At 41.4% G+C, this 21,759-nt stretch overlaps 1 protein-coding gene across 2 annotated transcripts; it reads left to right on the forward strand.

Annotated features, from left to right (window-relative positions):
- Window positions 1-1,365: 1,365 nt before the first annotated feature.
- On the forward strand, window positions 1,366-21,293 carry BCL7A (BAF chromatin remodeling complex subunit BCL7A). Of its 2 annotated transcripts, XM_086855451.1 has the most exons (7): window positions 1,377-1,617; window positions 5,656-5,764; window positions 9,315-9,396; window positions 12,040-12,136; window positions 13,968-14,135; window positions 16,724-16,845; window positions 17,638-19,547. In XM_086855451.1, exons 2-7 carry the CDS (start codon window positions 5,730-5,732, stop codon window positions 17,707-17,709), a joined length of 576 nt encoding a protein of 191 aa, XP_086711577.1. In that variant the 5' UTR covers window positions 1,377-1,617; window positions 5,656-5,729; the 3' UTR covers window positions 17,710-19,547. The 2 variants fall into 2 exon arrangements, with proteins under 2 accessions (XP_086711576.1, XP_086711577.1); XM_086855450.1 differs by lacking the exon at window positions 5,656-5,764 and having other exon boundaries at window positions 1,366-1,617; window positions 17,638-21,293.
- The last annotated feature ends 466 nt before the right edge of the window (window positions 21,294-21,759 follow it).

A 21,759-nucleotide genomic window follows, 5' to 3' on the forward strand; every position in this document is an offset into this window, starting at 1 on the left:
ACTGACTTTTTCTTTCTGAAAGTAGTAATTCCAATTAGCAGTGTAATACCAATGGGACGGCATCTCTGTGTGTGTGTATAAACAGCATAATGAGACTGATACAAGTTGCTGTGGAAAGATCAGTGAAGTGCTGTTGAACAGCTTCCTTCTTTACATCATCCTCGGCATCAATTTGAATAATAATGTAGGCCCTTAAGAAGCGTTCTTTTCAGAAGCAATGTTTTTGCAAACAGAGATCGCTGTTGTGTACTCAGTGCATCTGTGATTGTACAATTAGCAGGAGCAGGAAGGTGTGCATTAGGGAGAAGTTAATGAAGGAGTCCAGCAGTTCCACACCAGGGCTCGCAGGTCTGTGACAAATTTCCTGCAGAGCATCACCTCCCATGTAACTCATTTACCCTTTATGCACATGTACTTCCATGGATCTCTGTTGGAGCTGAGCCTCCACTGCTCAAAAGCAGCCCAGTTCTATGGATATTACTGGAACTATTTAAAGCAGCTGAGAAACTTTACAAACACAAGAAAAAAAAAAATCATCAAAATCTGCTAATTATGGATTGATGCTTCCTGTTAAACAGGGGACTTCATCACCCGTCCCCATGTTCAAGGTCTGTCACAGAAACTGGTGAAAGGGTAGGATGGGTGCTGCCTGTCACTGCCCTGTACAAAAATAGGTATTATCTCTGTGTAAAGTGCTTTGACGTTTTTAAAAGCCCTGGATTTTAGGACGGGATTTTGCTTTGTGGTGAAATACAACAGTGCTCATGATGCCTTGGTTTATCACAGAATACCGAGAATCAATTTGGTTGGAAAAGATCTCTGGGATCATCGAGTCCAACCCTTGACAGGTCATCACCTTGTCAAGTGAACTATAGCACCAAGAGCCACAGCCAGTCTTTCCCTAAAGGGAAGGTGATTCCATCCCCTGCCTGTGCAGCTCTTGATGACCCTTTAGAGTTGAGGCGAGCTGAAATCGGATAAACTGTTTAGTTCTAAGGTAACTTACTGCCTGAGCTTGGTGGAAGTGGGGAAAAAGAACGTTGTCTTGCGCTCGCTCCAGAGAACACTCGAGGAAAACCAGCGACAGGAACTCTGGAAGCCCCGCGCGCACGGGGCCGGGGGCCGCCTCCGGATTCTCCCCCGCACGGGCTCCTTCCCGCCCGGCACCTCCTCCGCAGGTCCCCGCCGGGGGCGGCTCGCTGTGCCCGCGGTTCCGCGCCGTCCCCGCAGCTCCGAGAACCGCACGGGGGTCGGACCCCCTCCCCTCCCTCACGCCCCGGCCGCTCTTCCCGCCACCCGCCGTCCCCTCACGGCGCCCGCCCCTCCCCTCCCGCCGGCCCCGCGCGTGCGCGGAGCGCGGGCCCCGCCGGGCGGGCGGGCGGAGCCGAGCGGAGCCGCCGAGCGCAGCCGTGCCGAGCCCCGCGCAGCCCCGGCATTGTGCGGGCGGGCGCCCTGACACACGGACCGAGCCGCCGGCCGCGCCGAGCGCCGCGTTCCCCCGCCGAGCCCGCCGCCCCCCAGCAGCATGTCGGGCCGGTCGGTGCGGGCCGAGACCCGGAGCCGGGCGAAGGATGATATCAAGCGGGTGATGGCGGCCATCGAGAAAGTGCGCAAATGGTGAGCGGGCCGCGCCGCGCCGGGACCCCGCGCCCGCGTCCCCCCGCGCCCCGCGCCGGTCCCGCGCGGGTCCGGGGCTCGCCGGCGGCCGCGGGGGGCGGGGAGCCGGCGGCACCCAGCAGCCATTTCGCTCCGGCGAGTCACATGAAGGCGGCGGCGGCGTGTGAGGGCGAGAGGCGGCTCCATTGTGCGGCCGAGCCCCCTCCCCGCCGCCCCCCGCCGCTCCCCGCGGACCCCGGCCCGCCGCCCCTCGCCGCGGGTCCCGGGCCGGGCGCCTCGGGCATGGGCGGGCGGCGGGGTCGGGCCGGGAGCCTCCCGCCGCCGGCCGCTACAAAGGGCCCGAGGAGCGGGCCCGGGGTGGTTCCGCCGCCCGCTCTTCTGGGTGGAAATAGTGCTCGGAGAAGTGTTCTGGAACAAAAAGAAAACACGTTAAGAATACCCCCGTGAAGCTCCCGAGAGTTTATTTTTTGTCTTTGCCTGATTATGTGTTGGTTTCACCTCCCAAGTTCCCGGGGTTTGCGCGTAAAAGCGCAGCAAACCCGAGCGCGATCGTCTCCCACCGACGCTCCGGGAGAGATCGCGAAACTGCCCCTGGAACCTTTCTTAAATCATTAAATTAAGGCTTGTACCCCGTGTGAAATAAGTCCCTTTTGTTAGGCCTTCAACGCGTTTTGGCATTTCCCCGCTTTTGTCTTTTTTTCCCTGCTTTTGTTAGAAGAACCCACATGAGGTGTTTAAACAATACAGTAAAGCGGTCGCCGCCGTGCTCTGCATGGTCGGTCCGAGGATTTGGGATGGCATGAAGAGCAGTGCCGCTGTGACTCAAGAGGGAATCTTTCTTCCAGCAAGTTGTCTGACTGTTCAGCAGTCTCTGTGCATGTATCTTAAAATACTTCCTTTAAACATTGGAATCCGCGGGGAAATCCCTTGCGTTATTGTTAGTGTGCATCACTGAGCTGGTTTGAAGCTTTGAAATCAAGGGGACACTTCTATTGTCCTCCTCAGCTAACGCTTTGTTTTCGTTAAAAAGAGCAAAATACAGAATTGAACGTGTTCGTTATTAGGGTGAAATGGATTGTTAAGTTTTAAATGGCCTTGAGCACACGAGTGGGCCCTTTGGCTTGAGTCGGACAAAGAATTGGGATGTGTGTCCAGTAACGCCGGGCACGGGATGGGGATTTCAAAGAATCCAGCCTTTGTGCAGGGAGCCAGAGCAGCCCCAGCTCCGCAGCTCGGGTGGTTTCAGGAACTCTCTTTTACTCGGGTGTTGTTTTTAAGTGCAGCTTGCTGACTGCTGGGCCAGCTTTGGAGGGTCAGAACAATGTGCAGCGGTGTGACAGGACTTTTGTTGCAGCCAGAGCGTGGTTGGACGTGTGGGACTGTTCTGTCTGTAGGTATTTCATTCATGAGCACAGCACGCTCCCTTTGAATCCTGGTTTGTGGAATTCAGAGAGGAGTAGAGACAGAAGCTTGGCCATTCAACAAAATACCTAATTTATTTATTTTTTTCTTGGCAAGGACTCTGTGCCATCATGCCAGTTGCTATGGCTCATTCTGTAAAACAGAAATCTTATGGTATAAATAGATTTCTCTACATTTTAACCTTCACGACAGACAACTTGCTTTAGCGGGTTCTTGTACAGTCATGCAGTTTTTCTGTTGATTATTGCCAGAAGTATTGATACAACTTTTTGTGCATGCACCTCACAAGTATTTACATAAAGCAATTTTCTTATTTTTAAAGGAATCATAATTTGATGGAGAATCTCATGGTTACCCCCACACCTGCAGTCAAATACAGTGGGAAATTAGCTTGAGAGATCCTGTGTTTTGTGGTTTCAGTGTTTTGAGAGGACTTGGCTTGTTAAATTGAACTTTCCACACTAGCAATTCCTGCATCTTCAGAAGAGCCACATCGGCAATTTCCAAGTGTGCAGTTTCATTTGCATAATAGGAGCAATTTGTTGCCATCCACAGCTCTTCTGTGGAAATGCAGCCACTGAAAATTAAAATACCTTGCATCCAACATTTCCTAGAACAGAGTTTTGTGAGATTTGTGTGCTCGGAGCAGTGTGTGCCAGGGATGGGCAGGGAGACAGACCGGGCTGTGAACTCTTCTGTGCTGATGGTGGCTTTATCCAGGGCAGTGTCCACCTGTGCAGGTGTGCAGCACCTTGCTGTGCTTGGTGTTCCTGAATCTCTGTGCTGCCTTGTCTATGAAAGGCAGTTTCCATCAGGGCAGACTTTTTTCCTCAGAAAACCAGTATTCTTGGACAGCCAGCTCTTGGATGCAAGTCCCTGGTCTTCCAGTCCGCTTGTGCATGGCACTTCTGGTTATTGCTGGAACTTAGTAGTAAACAGTGAAGTTGTTACGTTTTTATCTTGAGATTACTGTAACCTTATCTTCTTTGTTTAAACCACGCTCATGAATGAGCATCTGTTTTGGAAAACATGCAGCACGTGGCTTACAGAATACACCGTTGCCTTGTGTTTGCCTGGCAGAAATGTTAAATTTCCTCAGTAAGAGAACAGTTCTACTTTAACAGTACTTAAAATTCTTCTGTCAGTCTATTTTAAAAAATCCTCTGAGATTATATTATCTCAGTAAATGGTACAGGATTGGTTTTTTGTCTTTAAAGGTTGATGGGTACATGTAGATTCCAAGTGGGCTTTCAAGAAGAAAGGGGCAAAAACTATTGTGCCTTCAATCAGCATTAGAAAAATACTGAATATACTCTTGGTTTTTGTCAGTGTCTGATTTATTAAATGAAGGAAAACACAGACATCTACTGAGACACAAGGAATGAGCAGGAGGAAAGCATAAGTGGTAGGATGTCTTGGGAGGCACTGAAATAATTTGCATGGATACATAGCACTGCTGGACTTTAGGACAGCTGTGCAAACACGTAAGGATGGAGATCTGGAATACCTGGTGGGAATAGGTAACCCTGGCTTTAGAGAATGCACCTGGAATTGGGAAATCCCACTGTGTTGCCTTGCCTTTGAATTGCAGTATTTCTCAGGAGTCCTTTGACCTTTTTCTGACCCATCAAAGCCCTGATCTGTGGGTAGTGATAACACCTTAGGAAGAAGAGATGAACCTGGACAACTGGTGAAAGTACCTGGAGAAAGTTGTGGGGAAAAGTCCCCATGGGCTGTGTTACCTGGTGCCATTGGCTGGGATCGTGAGCTGTAGCTAGTTAGGATTTCTAGGCAGTGCTGCTGTCGCTTTTCTGTTCAGTGTCTCCATTCAGACTTGCTAAAATGCTTTTGTGTGGTATGTAATGCTCTGAGATTGAGCTTCTGCAGGTTTTGCTGCTCATGCCTCCTTCTTCAAATAGGCTTTCTGAAAAGGAGTCATGACACAGAACTCCTTAACACGGTGTCTTTGGAAAAAGGCTGTTTGCTACTCCCAGATCACCTCCCTGCTTTAGCCTGTCTGTGTTGGGTTTTCTCCTAAGACTGTAGTTCAAGTAGTGGCAGTTGAAGTAAAAATACCAAGTGTATGTGCAGTAGTGCACTGAAGTTCTGTAGTGGCCCAAGCACTGTTACCATCCTTGAATTATGATACCTTTCTTTTTTCCTGGCCTGTGACTATTTCTTTCTGAGCCAGGATATGCCCTCTGACTTCAGTGGGAGCTGAAGGTGGAGTTTTGGCATGTGGAAGCCATGGTTCTCTCTGCTGTGAGCAAGATGTTTGTGGCCACGTGGAACCAGGCAGGGCTTGCTTTAAGCCATGTGTACATTACAGGGGTCTCCCTAAATGTGCACCAGAGAGAAGGTGTCTGTGACCACATGTCCTTGCCCAGTCACTCTACATGGCATTTTATTGTATTTGCAGCCTGGTCAATAAACACCACGTGTGTTTGGGGCTCCTTCACGTTAGTCACTAGACAAACATCTACTCAGTAGTAGGCGTGCTCGGAAAAGCAAGCCTACGCTTCAAAAAAATCATTTTTTGTGCATCTGACAGCACTTTTTGTGTATAATAATGGCATATTCTTTCCCGTCCCCTTTCTCTTTTGCTTGATCCCACAGGGAGGTCATAATTCTGTGATTTTCACCAAACTCTGTTGCAATGCAAGTGAGTGTGATGTGATAAATTCAGCATTATGACGTCACTTCGTGATCACCAGCAGAAGATGGGGTATGTGGGAGCAAATCCGTGTGTAAACGCAGATCGCTGTGATGAATGATAGTCATGGGAAAAGGCCAGACAAGTGGGAAAGCCTTTTCTTGAGTGATATATTGGCAGTAAAGGCTTTCTGTGTCTCTGCCATCAAATGTTTCTGGCACTCGCTGCTGCTGCAGAAGCTGCCTTGACACTTTCTGTATAAGTGTAATATACACTGTTGTGTTTGCTCACCCGTATATTACTTTTATACGTGGAATCTGATGTTCATCTGTGGAGCTTTAGTGTTATTAAACAAAGTATAAATATATTTGAGAGTCTTGGGTTATTTAGAATGGGGAATTGAGTATATAATGATGTAAGTTCTGAGGTATTAGTATGCCTCAGGCATAAGCACTGAAGAAGTGTTGATACTAATGGTTACCCTTTGTACCCTTGGCTGTCCTTTAAATGCTGTGCAGATATAGTTCAGAATTTAAAAATGCTTTTACACAATTTCAGATAAATGTAAGGGTTTGTTTCTGTTGCACTGATTAGTTTCTGAATTTACTGTAACTAAAATGTTGAAGATACTTCTCAGTGTGGAAGATCAAAAGAAAAAATATTGTATATATTTCAGTTTTGTCATTTTCTGTTGTTGTTACTCCTGAGTCATTCATGGAGGAGCAGGAGAGCTTTGAAAACAGGCAAAACAGGTTTTTTTATGTAAAAGTGTGGAGTTTATCAGCTAGACATGGACAGGTAAAGTTGATAATTGCCACATTTTTAGCCTGATACAGTGTCAGGTGATGGTGTTCCATTAGCCATCTTTTCCAATCCAACAGTCAACACAGAGATCAACCTACAGAGAACAGGGGGGATGGTGCAATAACAGAAATTGCTCAGTCATCACTTATCAAATGTGAAACTGAGTGATGGGGGTGGAATTCTGGTCAGGATTTTGGGGTGGGTGGGTGCAGCAGACAGGAAAACAGGTGAAGAAATTGTGTAAGGTTTCACAACAGACTGAGCACAAGAGTTCATTAATTCCTCATTCCTATTCCAGCATTGGGCCAGTGAGGATCTTCTGTGATTTGTGTACCATTTCCCAAACTTGCTGCCATGGGCAGAATCAGTAAATTGTCAGTTCTCCCTAAGTGAAAAGGAAAGTCCCTGATCAGTAGGTTGGGATGTGCACAAAAGATTAAAAAGTGAGTGCTCAGAGTAGAAGTGGGTTTGGGGTTTTCCTTTCCTTGTTTGGATTTTGGGTTTCGTTTTGAGGTGGTAAGGCAGTAAGTATTTCAGATAATATTCTAAGCTTAAATTGCAATAAGTGTCATAAACCTTGAAATTATTTTACCCTGTTGATCTTAAATGTCTGAAAGTCATTGCGTTTCTTTGTTAAAAAAATTGTGTTTGTGCTGCCAATGCTTTTATTAAGTTTTAGAGGAGGTTGTCTTCTTTTTTTCTTATTAATACTTTCATGGTCTTAAACTGTCAATACTGTAAATACTTACACATGTAAAATATTTGCATAATAGCACTGTGATGTTGGTTTTCTTTTTAGCCATAAGTGTTTGCAGGACTGGGATGTTGGTGTACTTCCATCACAAAATATTCTTATTCCCGTTGTTGTCTGAATTGATGTGTATTGAAATCAGTTAAAAAATCCCTAGAGCTGAGGGTTATCAAAAAATTAAAGTGGTACATAAGAAGCTCAGAAGAGTTAAAATGTCAGGGCTAACTTTAATACTAGAAGGGAAAAGTTACTAATATAGGTTTCCTCCTGTGTTCTACAGTCTGTCCAGTGAAGATGCTGTGTGAGGCTGCTTTGAGATGCTAACAGGTATCTTGAACTTTTGGTTTTCCAGTGCAGCATCTCCAAGTAATATTTTGCTGTAGGAAAAGACTAAAATCTTGCTTTTTTTAAAAAGCATTTATTCACCTCCCCCCACACCCAAAACAAAACCCCAGCTGGTTTAATTTCCATAATATCAAAGGTTTTCTTAAGTAGAAATAAATTTAGTTTGTCTTGTATCCTTAAAAAACCCCAAATTATATCATGATCATCTCTTCACAATTAAGTATGCTCTCATTATTGACATGCCCTCATCTCCACTGTCATTTTTATCGCATGTAGAGCTCCAAATTAGAGTGAAATTGGATTTTGACACACTTTAGCCACCTAGTGTACCCAAATGGCTGTGTCTAAACACGTTGAGGGAACACTGCTCCGTGAAGAGCCGTGGGAAAGAAATTAATTTGAAATAGTTTTGGACATCAATTAAAATACCATTATAGACAGAGCCGCAATGTATCAAATAGTCATATATAGTTTAGTTTTGCTTTTGTTCTTAATTAAACAGGAAAATGCCTCTTCTAAAGGGAAAATATAAGATTGGCTTTAGTAGCTAAAATACTCAGGAGGATGTTTGTGACATTTGTACAGTGTGGCTGCTTTTGATTCTGGAGGCCCTTTCTAAAAATGGAGCTATCACATATATATAAATATATATATTTGGAGTCACATCCAGCTTCTCCCATCCTGCAAAGAACATTTTTTATTTTTTTAATCTATAACTGGATCCCAAATCTATTATTTAAATGTGTTTATGGGAAAAAAAAAAAAAAAAGCCTGAGATCTCATGCCAAATTAATTTCAGATGTTCCTGAATATTTAATGGAATCGGTCTTTGTTGTTAACTTTTAATCGATCCATTTGCAGAGCTGCATTGCAAACCCAGGAACCAGCAGTGGTAATCTGTGACCTGAAAACTGATCCCAGAAACGTGATGAGATTTCTCTGGCATTGTGGACCTTCTTTTAATCCCTGATGTGCAGAGCTCAAGGAATGCATCCCTCAGCCGAGCGCTCAGCATCCCTCTCCATCCCAGCCCTGGGACCCCCTGAGGCAGAGCCGCCCTGCAGCCACATTTCCTTCACCATTTGTCAGTGTCACCATTCACGGCTGGCAGGGTCTGCACACAGAACCTGAGGTTGTGCTTTCCCCTCTCTGGTAGCCTTTCCCCAGAGCTGGGCTCTCCAGAGTCTGGATTTTTCACCACGGCACCTATGGTGAGGCTGTTGGTGCTACAGCTGGAATTGCAGAGCTGGCTGTCAGGGGTGTGGAGCCAGCATTAAATTGCCAGCAGCAAATTTCTGCCCCCCAAGTAAACCTCAGATGGTCAAAATGCATCTAGATTTCTAATCCCATTAAACAGCTTCATGACAGTCAAAACACACTGGTCTGTCTAAACCCTCTTCTGCTGTCTAGAAACTTAAGTGAAAATTGTAGGCATTAAATCTGCATTTTCAATTGCCGTTCTTCTTAACTTTATCTTTAATCCAGATCTTATTACTGCTACTGCAGTTACTCACCCAGTCAAGTAACAGCCCTGAGAAATCTGGAGGTTAGCAGTGCTCTAGCAAGCTGTGAAATGCAAACAATTTGCACAATGCAGTGCTAAAGACGATGTAATAGAGATCATCCTACTTAATAGCCTGTTTAAATCCTTGACAACTTACAATAGTAGATCACTCTCTTTGGAATCTGAAGTTTAACTTCTCCTGCATTGTAATTTTGTAGGGAGAAGAAGTGGGTGACAGTTGGCGACACATCCCTAAGGATTTACAAATGGGTACCAGTAACAGAGCCTAAAGTGGATGATGTAAGTATCCTGCAGTATCTTGCTTTTTCCAGATGTAGATGCTCCTGTTTAGCAACAGTGGAAAGAAAATTTAGGCAAAGTCAAAAGAAATATTCTTTGATTTTCACTGAGCCTTTAAGCTAAGACTGGTGTGGGTCTTTTGAGCTCCAGGGAAATGTTGATCTTTACATCAAGTGATGTTGATGGGTGAGTGTGTGACAGACTCCCTGGAGTCAACTGGGATCAGTTCTCAGATAATTGTTAAACATGCAGCTGAAACTGAGTTTGAAACCTTTCTCTAACTAACTGGGAGGCAAGGAGGGAAAGTTATGACATGGATTATTTTTCCCCTCTTTCTGCCTGGTGATTTAAAGAAAGTAGTGGATTTGGAACAGGGCAGAGAGCATATTTTATGTGTGCATCACTGCTGTTTTGCTCAAAAATAGCTGCAAAACACTGACATGAGTGTAGGAATATCCTGTGGTGCTGGGATCGCTTGTACCGAGATGTCCAGCCAAATAATACAGCAACACACGCTTCTGTTGTCATGTGTGTTTTCTTTTGATAAATGTTCTGTCTGTGCATCTTGTTTATGTTGTGTGCACTGTTTGTGTGGTGTAAAAATAAGTGTAAAAATCGAAAGTTGATAGGACTTACAAATAGGTTTTTAAAATGATCGTTGCTGTCATCTTATAAATTATAATATTGTGATAAAGACAAAACTAACCCCTGATACACAGTAAATTAATGACACAATAGAAAACATATCCTAAGTGTGGTTTTCTTTCCTTGGGCTGTCGAGTGTCAAGAGAGTCATGACCTTGTCTTACACAGATTCCAAATGTAAGACCTATTTTTTAAATTAGGATTGTTTTAACTGAGTTGGTTTCTTTCTGTGCTTTGCTTGTCCCACAGATTTCAGGGACTGTCAGAGTTGTGGTAAACCTCAGGGGTTCTTCCAGTGCAGCATCTCTCTGAAGTTGCCTCTTGGGAATTGGGAAACCTGTCCATTCTTTCTAGCTGTCAAATGTTTGGTCTTGGTTTTATTATTTCTAGTACATGGTGGAGGGAAATTGTGCTATCCATGTGAGAGGGAGGGCAGGGTTTAGGATATTTAGGTTCAGGGCTTCTGGCAGTTGTTTTTTCTGCTGTTCAGCTGTGCCTGCAGGATGGGTGCTGTGGGACTTGGAAACAGAATTTCTAAGTGAGCTTCTGGAGGAATTTTCAAGGTCACTGCTACCCAAAGTCAGGTTCTCTATTACAAAAGAGTGGGTTTATATAATGGTTTCTATGTGCAGAGTTTAATTGTGTTTTCTAAGCTATCATCTCTAGGTTGAGGCTCCAGATTTGCTGAAATTGGGACACTTGTTTAAGACCAGTTACGCTGGTGTCCTACAGTCATGTTCTTTTTATTCCAAGTAGAGGCTGTTGTACAGCTGCGGTTGTTGCAGGCTTGATGTTGGCAAGGTTTCTGTCCTGTTGCTCTGGAACTTCTCACAAATAACACAAGCACATGTATTTTAACAATAAATACCAGGTAGGGACAATTTTGTCTGTTAAATTTTGTTGTGAACATCCTTTGATATCTGATTTCATCCACTCTGAAGGACCAGGCAGTTTATTTGCTTTTCACTAAAATAAGAGAGTGGTACCTCCTCTATTTCAAATGGAAGTTGACTTTGATTTTGGTGAACAGAAATTAAATTACTTTCCCTCTCATGTCTTGCTCCTTAGACACTTCGATGTTTCTCTGCACTACAGTTAGCTTGGCTCTTCCTCCTCCTGGTTGTGGAAGGCTGTTCTGGAACCTCACCACTTTGATGGTTAAACCTTTTTAAAAGACACCTGTCAGCTTAAACTGCTCACAGTCACTTTCAGTGTTTCTTTTGTGGCAAAAAATGTCCTTTTTACCTTAAAAAAAACCAACAAAACCAAACCTGGGGGAGATCATGACCCTTCTGACCTTTTGGTTTGCAAAAGTAAAGAAGTCCTTGTGCTCTGACTTCTGTTTCATGAATCAGAGAGTAAAATCTGGATTCTCTAAGTAAAAATACAGTTTAGAAATAAGCTTAATAATCTGTTTAAAATAGAGAGAAAAGTCCCTCCAGATATCACATGTTGAATTTCTTCTGCAGTCTTAGCTAATATTTGATTGTGCTTCAGTTCCTTCCCTCGTTGGAGGACAGTCTCTGTCCAAAAGGGTGGGCTGAGAGCATTCTTCCTGGAATCAGGCTTTTAATTGTCTCCTCAGCAGGCAGGATCTCCAAAAGCAGTGCAGCTGGCTCTTTTTCCTGTGAGACTGATTACGTCACCTCCTAATTGCAAATGCTGCATCCCTTAGCAGGCACAGATTCCCCACGTGATGGATGCCACGGTCCCTTCCTTTGTTTTCACCCTTGTGGGCTGGGAGCAGGTTGGGACCTACAGCTCATACAGGGTTGTCGTGCTTGTGCTCTTTGGTTTAGGTCAATCTGATTTTTTTTTTAATCCATCTATCAATTTTACTGAGGAAACAGTAAAATTAGTTGTAGAGAAGGAAGAGGTTTCACTTGAGATTGTGAGCTGTTCTTACAGAAGTGATGAGCGGGGAGGGTTTTACACAGCAATGTGGATTTCTCTGCATGGCCATAGTCTCATTTGTGTGTGGTGCCTTTTGTTTTTCAGAAAAATAAGAATAAGAAAAAGGGCAAAGATGAAAAATGTGGCTCTGAAGTGACCACTCCAGAGAACAGCTCCTCCCCAGGGATGATGGACATGCATGGTGAGTGGGAGAAGGTCAGACCCAGTTCCCCTCTTACACTGCTGTCAACCAGCAACCTCAGATTCTCCGCTGCTCCAATGTATGGACTTGAATCAAAATGAAAAACACCATTAGATACCCACTTGGTACCTTGGACTCCTCTTCTGTGGATGTATTCAGAGTTTTTTAAATGCCATTTGTATTTGGGCTATGAGTGTAAGGGAAAAAAATTGTTAGTGGAGCTAAATATGAAAATAAAATTAGAAATATCCGTCATTCAAAGCACTGCACTCAGGTGGAGTAATACCTCAACAGTTTGCTGCTTGAAGAACCAAAAATCCCCCAAAGCCTCAGTGGGACCTACTAGAATTTAGGCAGGTTTTGTACTTATTAGCTCTTACTGATTAAGGTCAAGAAAATTCTGCAAGAGCCAAGAAAGTGAGCTCTGGTTCTGTGGTGCCTTCCTTCTGCTGCAGCTTGATGAAATTAACTGCTGAAGAAAACATTTTTTGTTTGCCAGTCAGGCACTGTGAGGTCAATTTTATTTCACTTTAATTTTTTTTAAATGTGACTTTTGAGTGTTAGCCTGGTGTTCATTACAGAGCAGCTTGCACAGCTCGGCTCTGCTTCAAGTTTTTACCTTCTGGGTGTTTGGATAACAATTATGGCTGAGAACACAGCACTGTTTGAGCTGATAAGGGAGGATCACTTTTTAGTGGGTTGTAAATTTTTAATTTCAGCTTTATTTGCATTTGTGTTGCCTCATGGTTGCTTTTTGCAGTGCTGACAGCAAGTGTGGTCTTGCAGTTAAAGGAAGGAGCCAGGGTTTTGCAGATATGGATTTGTTTTTCATCTGTTTTAAACCTTTTTAACTTTTGCCTTGGTCAGATCATTTAATTTTTTGAAGTCTTGATTCTCCCATCCGTAAGATGAATGTACTGCTTGCTTTTTTATCACTTATCACCTGTATTTTTAACTGTACAATTTCACACTGTACAATTCTGTGATAAACTTAATCTGAACTGACTTCAGGCTGCTCTGGAGAGAGGTGGTCCCAGCAGCAGCTCTGTGTTCCTGAAGTCCTTTGGATGTAATGTTTGTACAGACACAGAGGGAGGTGGATTGACTTGTATTCTAGTAATTTAATTCATAATATTCTGCAGGATTAGTTTTCTTTTGGAAGCAGGAACTTCCCTCTTGGTTATCTGTGGATGTTAGTCTGGCTTAAAGGAAGTTGCACCCCAGTGCTATCCCTAAAATAACAGCTGAGCTACTTAAACTACTGTCACAGGGAGAGGGCACAGGCAGAATATGTCCTGTTAACTACAGGTCTGTGCTGCAGAAGATTACTGTGATCCAAGTCTTTGAGGGCTAGAGAATATTCTGTACAATTATCACTTAGAAACTGTTGATATTGGGATGTTACATTTCACCTTGAAAGGGTTTTGGGGTTGGTATTTTTGACCTTCAGGACTCGATTCAAAAATACCTGCTTATCTGAACATTGGAGTGATGGGTATTTGTAAATCTGCAGCATGAACTTACTTAGCCATGTGTTACATGAAACTGCCAATTTGGTTGATCTGGTTTACTCATATTACAAAATTCTGGGTTCTTTTGGATCAGATCTGAATAAAACACTCTTTGTTTTAATGTATAGAATTAGTTAGAATTAGATTTTTATTAACAGCTTAAAAACTCCTTAGGCTGGTGTGTAAAAAAGTTGGATGTGGAGTCTAAATTATTGGACTGGATCCCTAATGAGTTAAATTATATCATGTGTTATCAGGGAATAATAAGCTTTGTATTTTGCCAAATCAGACTTCGTTGGTTTTCACTCTTCTGTTCACAGATGACAATAGCAACCAGAGTTCAATAGCTGATGCTTCCCCAATAAAACAGGAAAACAGCAGTAATTCCAGTCCAGCACCAGAGCAGAACTTGGCAACACAAGCAGATGGCACTGAAGTCAAGTCTGACGAAACTCAGGCAGAGGCAAAGGAGCAGCCTGGTTCAGAAGGTGAGCTGGGAGGACCATTTGAAAGCCAAACAAAAAAAGTTGTCCTTTAGTGTGTTATTTATTTCCTTACCACTTTAAAAAATAGAAAATAACAAATTGAAAGAGATGGTTTCTGAATTCTTGGCATTTATGTGAAAATAGGCCACAATTTCTCTGACCTACTGATGATCTTTTATACAACTGGAAAGGTCACACTGACATTCAGGGGTCTTTTCAGAGAGAAACAAACAAAATACTGGTTTATTGTTCTCAAATCTCTGTCTTGAAAGAAAAAATAATTTAAAATCATCTTTGAAATGGCTGCTACCATGTAATCACACAAATCCTGGAAGGTATTGGTTTTGTAGACCTCTGGAAGTTTATGCCCTAGTGTGACAATAAAATAGAGGTGAGATACTTTGAAATGACTTTTTTAACTGTGTGAGCTATAATGCAAGTCTTCTTTCCTCTTAACCCTGCTAGGGTTAAGTTAGCTCTGACTTCTGTCCTAATTTTCTAAAAGCATTACAAGATTCTGTTGCAGTTGTGGACAGATTAAAAATACATTTGGGTTAAGGGATTGTTCTGAACCTTACTCTTTAAATTATATTTTTGGTAATTGAAACATGTTCTGTATTAATATTCTTGGAAAGATAACTTTCTTTATCCTATTATAACAGATAAAAGATGTCCTTAACACCATTCTAATGATTTGGTTGTGGAATTCTTCCCATACCAAAGCAATTAAATTATGACCTCCTGATTTAGTTCTTCACTCAGTATATCCACTGAGCAATTTAAATTTAGAACTTTTATCTTGGGAACACCAGAGTGCTTAAATATGTTAAGTGTTGTCATTGTTAACTGGGGTTAAAATTTGACAACAGAACCATCAACAAATTGGAATAAATTAGAGCACCATTTCCTTCAAAAAGTATCTCCTTTTGCATATTTGGCCACAGTAAACAGTAAAGATTTACTTCTTGGTCTGATATTGTCTGAACCTGTTTATGTGAAGCTGTTACATAGCATGCATGTTCCCCTGGTTAAATTTAGGTTCAGGGAAAATCATACCAAGTCCTCTGGATTAGTTCCAGAGCCAGTTACTGTAAAATGAAAGGGAGATAAATAGCAAAAAATACCTGTTATTAATGTGGGGTTTTTTCAGTTGGTTAAATGCTGTATTACACCATTTATTAAACATTTATCTACCTTGTGATCAGTCAGAGCGCTGCAATTGGGACATTATTCAGCTGGACAGGGTTAATGACCTTGCATGTCTATCTCATGTTACTCCACTGAAATCAGGGAGGTTCCTGTAAACCACTTTGTGGTGGTCAGAAATACTTAATGAGGAATTCTTAAATAAAACAGGTGGATTCAAAGCTGTGTGAACAAGTCCTGCAGGCATTGGAATAGCTTGAGGCTTGGTGGTTTAAGGTATGGATCCCCTTGCCCAAAGGTCAGGAACAGGCTGAGTGTTTCATCAGGAGCAGCTGGAAGAGAACAGTGATGATGAGCTGGGGCTGGCTTTGTCACGGAGAGGTGGGCACACATCTGAGTGCTCCTCAGCTCAGTGGGGGCTGAGACAGACAGCAAAAATAAAAACCCAGGTTTCTTTGGACCCTTGGGACTTGTTTCTTTATCGGCATGAAGATGCTTTTCTGGTGAGACATGGACAGGAAGAGGATTCTGTCTGAGTTTGCTGATTGTGATCTTTGATGAGCATGTGCTCATGATGAGCATTACTTTGTCTTGTGTTCAGAAATGCTTGTGATGCTTTTTATACAGTACACCACAAAAATATTCATAATTCACTGGTTATGGCATCTTCATTAACCAAAGCTGTCCAACAATTTTGTACAGTCTTGCATTTCTCTTGATATGGAATAAATTCATATAATCTTTGGGTCAAGGATCTAGGAATACATTTTACATACCCCTGTCCCCTGTTTAAGTAGACAGTAGTAGTAGTGCTTTAACCTTGAGTCTTCTTTAAGTTTTACTTTGAGAGAGAGAGAAGGGTTTAAACCAACAAAAAAAACCCCAAAACCCAGTGAAAGCTGGAAGTAACAGTTATAATAGGCTGGAGGAGTTCTTCATACCTTTCCACCAGAATTAAAAATTTGGTGGTTATAAGCTAGTTAGCTGAATTTCTAAGTTCTATCTCAAATGTAGTAGCAAGCAAAAAAAGGGATTTTAAATATATGGCTGAATTTTGATTCAGATAACTTTATTCTCTCTGCTTAGCCACAGGTTTTTAGATCCATTAATTGTAACAATTTTTTTTTGCTTCTGGTTTGAAGGAATTTTGCTGAGGGCTCGGATATCCTGTTTGAGGCTGTGCAGGAGCTTGGCTCCCTCTAGGGTCTGATCCCAGGGTCTGTGCTCCAGCAGCAGGAAGGAAAAGCTCAGGCAGCAGCTAGGTTGTGATCCTGGAGTTTGATCTTAATTCATCATATTAAATACACTTGTTATGGGTGTTTGCAGTAATGGTTACAATGTGGATGAAATTGATGTGCTGGGGATGTTGCTGATGGGAAGACATCCTGGAAAGCTCCTGCTGAAAGCTTTCATTTGTTGTTTAAAATTATTTTTATCCATTTCAGATACCTCTGATGAACAGAATTCACAGTCTTCAATGGAAAATTCCATGAATAGTTCAGAGAAAGCAGAAATTCAGTCCTCTGGAGAAAATGATTTAATTACAGAGGCATCTAAAAACTCTCAGGTAACTTTAAGTGCAATAGTCTGATTGCATGGATCTTGGAAAAGTTTATTTTTACTTAAAAGCAAATATAAGGAGGACAGTTGTGTATTTCCACTAACTTCCAAAGTGAGGACAGTAAAGCAGCTGTAGAGTATTAAATTTGTGGTCCAGGTGAATCTCACAGAACTGGAACAGTAAAACCAGATTGGTCTGATGGATTTCTTGGTTTCTTAAACCAGACTATGTTTTTAAGTGAATATTAACATTTTACATTAATAAATTGCTTGGAACAAACCTACTGGACCCTTTGAGGACCATTCAGAAGTAAAACACCTTCTATAAAGGTAAACATTTGTGGCAGTTAGGAGAGTTCATTTGTGGATGTTTGGGTGTTTACTCAGTGAAACACTGAAAGATTCTGGGTGGGTGGGAGGAAGAAATTATCCTTGCAGTTGTGCCCTTCTCAGGGCAGGACAAGTCCAGATCCTCAGGCAGAGCCTTGCTCCTCCTGGTTTTCCTGTGGGTCCTCAGTTCCAGTGCACCCTCCATCGAGGCTGTTCCCTGGAATATTCACTGTGGGTTTTAGCCTGGAACTAGAATTTTGCCCTTTGTAGATGACAAGAAGTGCAAAGATGTTGAGGTAAGATGTAAGCAGATTTCAGGCAGCACTGGGACATGTTTGGCATCCAGGGATGCTTAGTCTGGGACACGTCACACGCTGGGGAATTTGTTGGTGCTGTTTGTTTGATGTTTATGGTGCCTGAACTTCAGTGCAATGATAACGTGGCTGTTTTTCTTTTCCCCCTCATTAAGGACTCTGAAGGAGTGCCACCTTCTAAAAAGATGAAAGTAGAGGCTTCCCAACAAAATGTTGAAGAGATTTAGACTATAGATTTTTCTGGTCAGTTTTTATGTAAGGTACATCAGTGGGCTTAATTATAGAACAACCTTACTTAAGCATCTTCTCTTGGATGAGGACAGAACTCCTAACTTTTCAAGTTACCAAGCAAAAATCCAAGAAAGCCTAACAAAGGTTTAACTTCTCAGACACTGAAAACTTTTTCCTGTGAAACAAACATTGAGAACTTTTAAGTTACTGTCTCTGAAATGGTTGGAGTAAACAACTCAGGAGGGGTCTACGCACTGTTTCTAAAGTCAAAATTACAATTATGTTGCTGCTGTATTTTTTTTTTTTTTCATTTCTCTATTTAACATTGTAAGATATTTAAGGATGGTACAGGTCAGGTATTAGCTTTCATGTGAAGTTCATTGTTCTGGCGTGATGTCTGCTTTTGTTTTGTGCCTTGTGTTCTGAAAACAGTGCTAACTTTTAAAAGTTGTTTTGCAACTGTCTCCTTTGCAAAGTGGCCTATGTTTGCATAATGCCATGTAGTAAGGCTTTTTTTTTTTTTTTTCCTTTTTTTTTGGTTGGGGTTTTTGTTTCATTTTTAAGTTTTAAATCCCTGGTGCTTAAATTTTTAAACAACTACAAATCAGGAAGCCATTTTCACTCTTGGAGTCCAAGGAGAAAAAGGAGCTTGATACTTTATTTTAGCAGCTATAGTGGAGATCTTTTATTGAATGCATGGCATTCGCAACTGTAAATTTGGTCTTCTAAATACTTAACTTCATCAGAAGTTAACATGATCTGTTTACCATTTATAGTCCAGATCTGAATAGATATTATAACACAGGCACTTAAAATACTTACGTATTAGGTCCAGATCTCTGTACTGGGTACAACTTGCTTTACAGAAAAGTTCCACTATGTACATAAATAGGATCAAAGGGATTGATGCACAGTGAGTTTATTTTCAATTGGTCTTTTTTGATATCATGTTTTCACTGAACTGGATTTCATTGTACTGTTTCATTATGAGATGTTTACTTCTATGTTCCAGGAAAATACTGTATTGGGGAGGGGGTTCCTTACTCTCTTTCAGCAAGTCTTGTAAATAAGCCTTGTTGTTTCCATAGTCCAGTTCCTAACTCCAGCTAGGAATGTTCCTTCTCTTCCAATTAACGTTGAAGTGTGCTTATGCTAACAAAACTAACGGAAAGGCACAAGGTAGGTGCAGCTCCCCTCAAATTCCTGGCGAGCAGAAGTGTGGAACCCATCTGCATCAGGTCACGAGGGTCTGGTCTTCCAGTGAGGCTTTGTACTTCCAGGGAATAAACACCCGGTGTCGGTGGAACCGCTGATCTCCCGCTTCCATGCACACACACACACACACACACACACCCATCCATGTGTCCATCCGTGCTGCTGGATCGGGGCCTTGCTCTGTCTTCTCCTGGTGTGGGAGATGGAACTTGGGATTTGAAATACGATCTCACAGCTCTGGAAATGGTTGCGTGTAGTTTGTAAGCTGAAAAAACTGTAAATACTTTTTTAGATGAAAAAAAAAAAAAAATTGCTTCCAGTTGATAATGTTTTTTCATGAATTAGGTCTTCTTGAAGATTATTTAGGTCTGAATTCTCCAATAGTGAAAATGGCTTGCACTTAGACTACTGCATTACGTTTGCAATTACCACTTTATTAGGAAAAATAATGAGGAACTGGGGGGAGGGAAAAGGGGAGGGAGGAGTGGGGAGCCAATACTGACCTTCCATAAGATGTTTGTAGGATTGAACCTCAAATAAACCTATGACACTCAACTTTTCCTTTATGTTGAAATAAAACATTTTGGATTTTAACTGAATAAAATTTGATTGCAAATCATTCATGAAAACAGCGTGCTCCCTAATAAGATTTTGGGATTTCTGGTCTGATCATGAAGTCCATTAACATTCTGAAAATAAGGAAATGAGGAGCCAAAAAGTGAATTTGCACAATATATGCAATGAAACGGTAGAATTCTCTCTTGAATTGTGTGTATGCCTAAAATGTGGATAACTGGTCCATGACAATTGATTTGTATGTATATTACATTCAGATTTAAGTGATATTTTGTGAGAAGTTCTATTGATATATTAAATGGGCAAATCTAGAAAGATTCAAACTTCTAAATATTTTTGATTTATTAACTTTTCGTTATTCTTAATGCTAAAACAAAACAAATTGATGCCACCTTTGACAAGTAGTCATGTTTACTAATCCCTCTCTTCAGGTGCATCGCAGCAAGTTTTTAATTTTCATTTTGTAGACGTTTCCAAGGGAGTAAATAGACTTTTCATTTAGGAACTAATTCCTGTACTTTAGGAAGAAATAAAATATATAAATAGCACTAAAAATACCTCAAATTTTTCATTAGATAGAAGCATTTATTGGCATTATTGACATCAACAGGTTTAATTATAAACTTCCTTTTCTCTCCTGTGGCTTCTGCTCAGAACTGTTCATTGTTCTGTGGCTAATGAGACAAGGCATCATAACCATCTTCCTAGAGGCTTTATTTCTGAGGTAGAAATCCTTTATTTACAGCTTCTACAGAATGCATTCAGATCTTTTATTTTAACCAGAGATTCTAGTGACAACAGACAACTGAACAAGCAGATAGATTTGGGTTCCTTAGACCTGTTATTGTCAGTCTCTGATGGAAGAGACTTTGACATTATCTGGTATGAAGAAATCCAAAATAGTGTATAAGACTGTTATTAGTCTTTCTTTGAAGTGCCTGATAACATTTATGGGCCAACGGATGTGATTGAACACATTTTAATGCCAGAAAGTACAGATGGGACCAAACCAGAACATGGAATTCAAATCCACCTGAGGTTTGAAACCAGATATAAATCCAGCTTTCTTTGGCTTGGACCTATCTCTACCCAAAACTTGTTTTATGAACTCACTGTAAAAGGGTTTATTGAAAGCATTGAGAGGTGGAGCAGGAGGAGAGATGTAATTTTTTTCAAGATGACTGAAAGTTCTCATACAGCTGATGTTTTAGAAATAGTGCAAATATCAAGAAGTGCTTCCTTGCTACAATGCTGAATGTTGGAGCTTCAGTTACAAATAAATAAATAAAAAAAAATTAAAAAAAAAATATTAAAAAAAAAAAAAAAAAAAAAGAAACTAGAAGCAAGCAAGTAATTTAGCTGAGTTTGTGGAACACGTGGGAAGGCCTTCCGGATAATCGATTTACTCAGCCAAACATTTTATAGCAGAACTATTCCTTGGAATTTTTATGCTTGGGAAAGTAGTTGTTAAACATTCCAAAAAGTGCTGGCACTTACAAAACAACAACAAAAAAATAATCAACAAGGCAGTATAAAATATCGGTTTTGGGTGGCTATCTTCATACATAAACATTGTCATGTTTTGGAATGTTCTTTATATCTAAGGGCCTGTTAGAAGGTGTAAAGAATTTTGTTTTCTTCAATACCTAATCATTTTCCATCTTATGATTTGTGTGTGTGTGTGTTGTACAGCAGTATAATTTTTCACTTATTTATTCCATCGGTAGTTATGGTTTGTACAATGTACAATGGTTTCATTTCAAAATAAAATCAAAAATCACAACATGAATGCTGTGTGAATAATTTTTATCAAGAAACTTAATATCAGTTTGGTTTGGGGTTTTTTTTGTTTGTTTTTTTTTTAAATTTGCAATAAATTTCTCTTTTTATAAACGGTGTTTTTAAATGTGCATTCTCTGGTGTTGTCTCGTTTGGTAACGTGTAAAATGATCCACCTTTGAGCAGTCCAAAGGTGTCTTGATAATTGTGTGGTGGGGCAGGGGCAGGTGGTGGTTGTAAGAACAACAAACAGATATGGCCAATATAATTAAAGCAATCTGCAGAATAATTTGGTAATTTAAGATAATTCATTTACCAAATTCCTCGTTTGGTGCTCGGTTCATGTGTTGTGGTAACTTAAATTGGAGGGGTGGGGAAGGCAGAGTGCAGAAACGTGCTTCAGTTTGGAAAGGAGCACGAGTTTGACGCTTGCAAGAGTAAAACTCTTGAAGAGTTTTGGAAAGATTGTTTACATT

The sequence above is a fragment of the Cyanistes caeruleus genome, chromosome 18 (genome assembly GCF_971803275.1).
Source record: "Cyanistes caeruleus chromosome 18, bCyaCae1.hap1.1, whole genome shotgun sequence".
NCBI classification, from domain to species: domain Eukaryota; kingdom Metazoa; phylum Chordata; class Aves; order Passeriformes; family Paridae; genus Cyanistes; species Cyanistes caeruleus.

What these genes read in the sequence shown, in the direction of transcription:
- BCL7A (XM_086855450.1), top strand. Translation starts at nt 1,526, where the DNA reads ATGTCGGGCCGGTCGGTGCGGGCCGAGACCCGGAGCCGGGCGAAGGAT. An exon ending in AGGGATGATGGACATGCATG is followed by an intron (nt 12,137 to 13,967) that starts GTGAGTGGGAGA and finishes TTCTGTTCACAG; the next exon opens with ATGACAATAGCAACCAGAGT. An exon ending in GGAGCAGCCTGGTTCAGAAG is followed by an intron (nt 14,136 to 16,723) that starts GTGAGCTGGGAG and finishes TATCCATTTCAG; the next exon opens with ATACCTCTGATGAACAGAAT.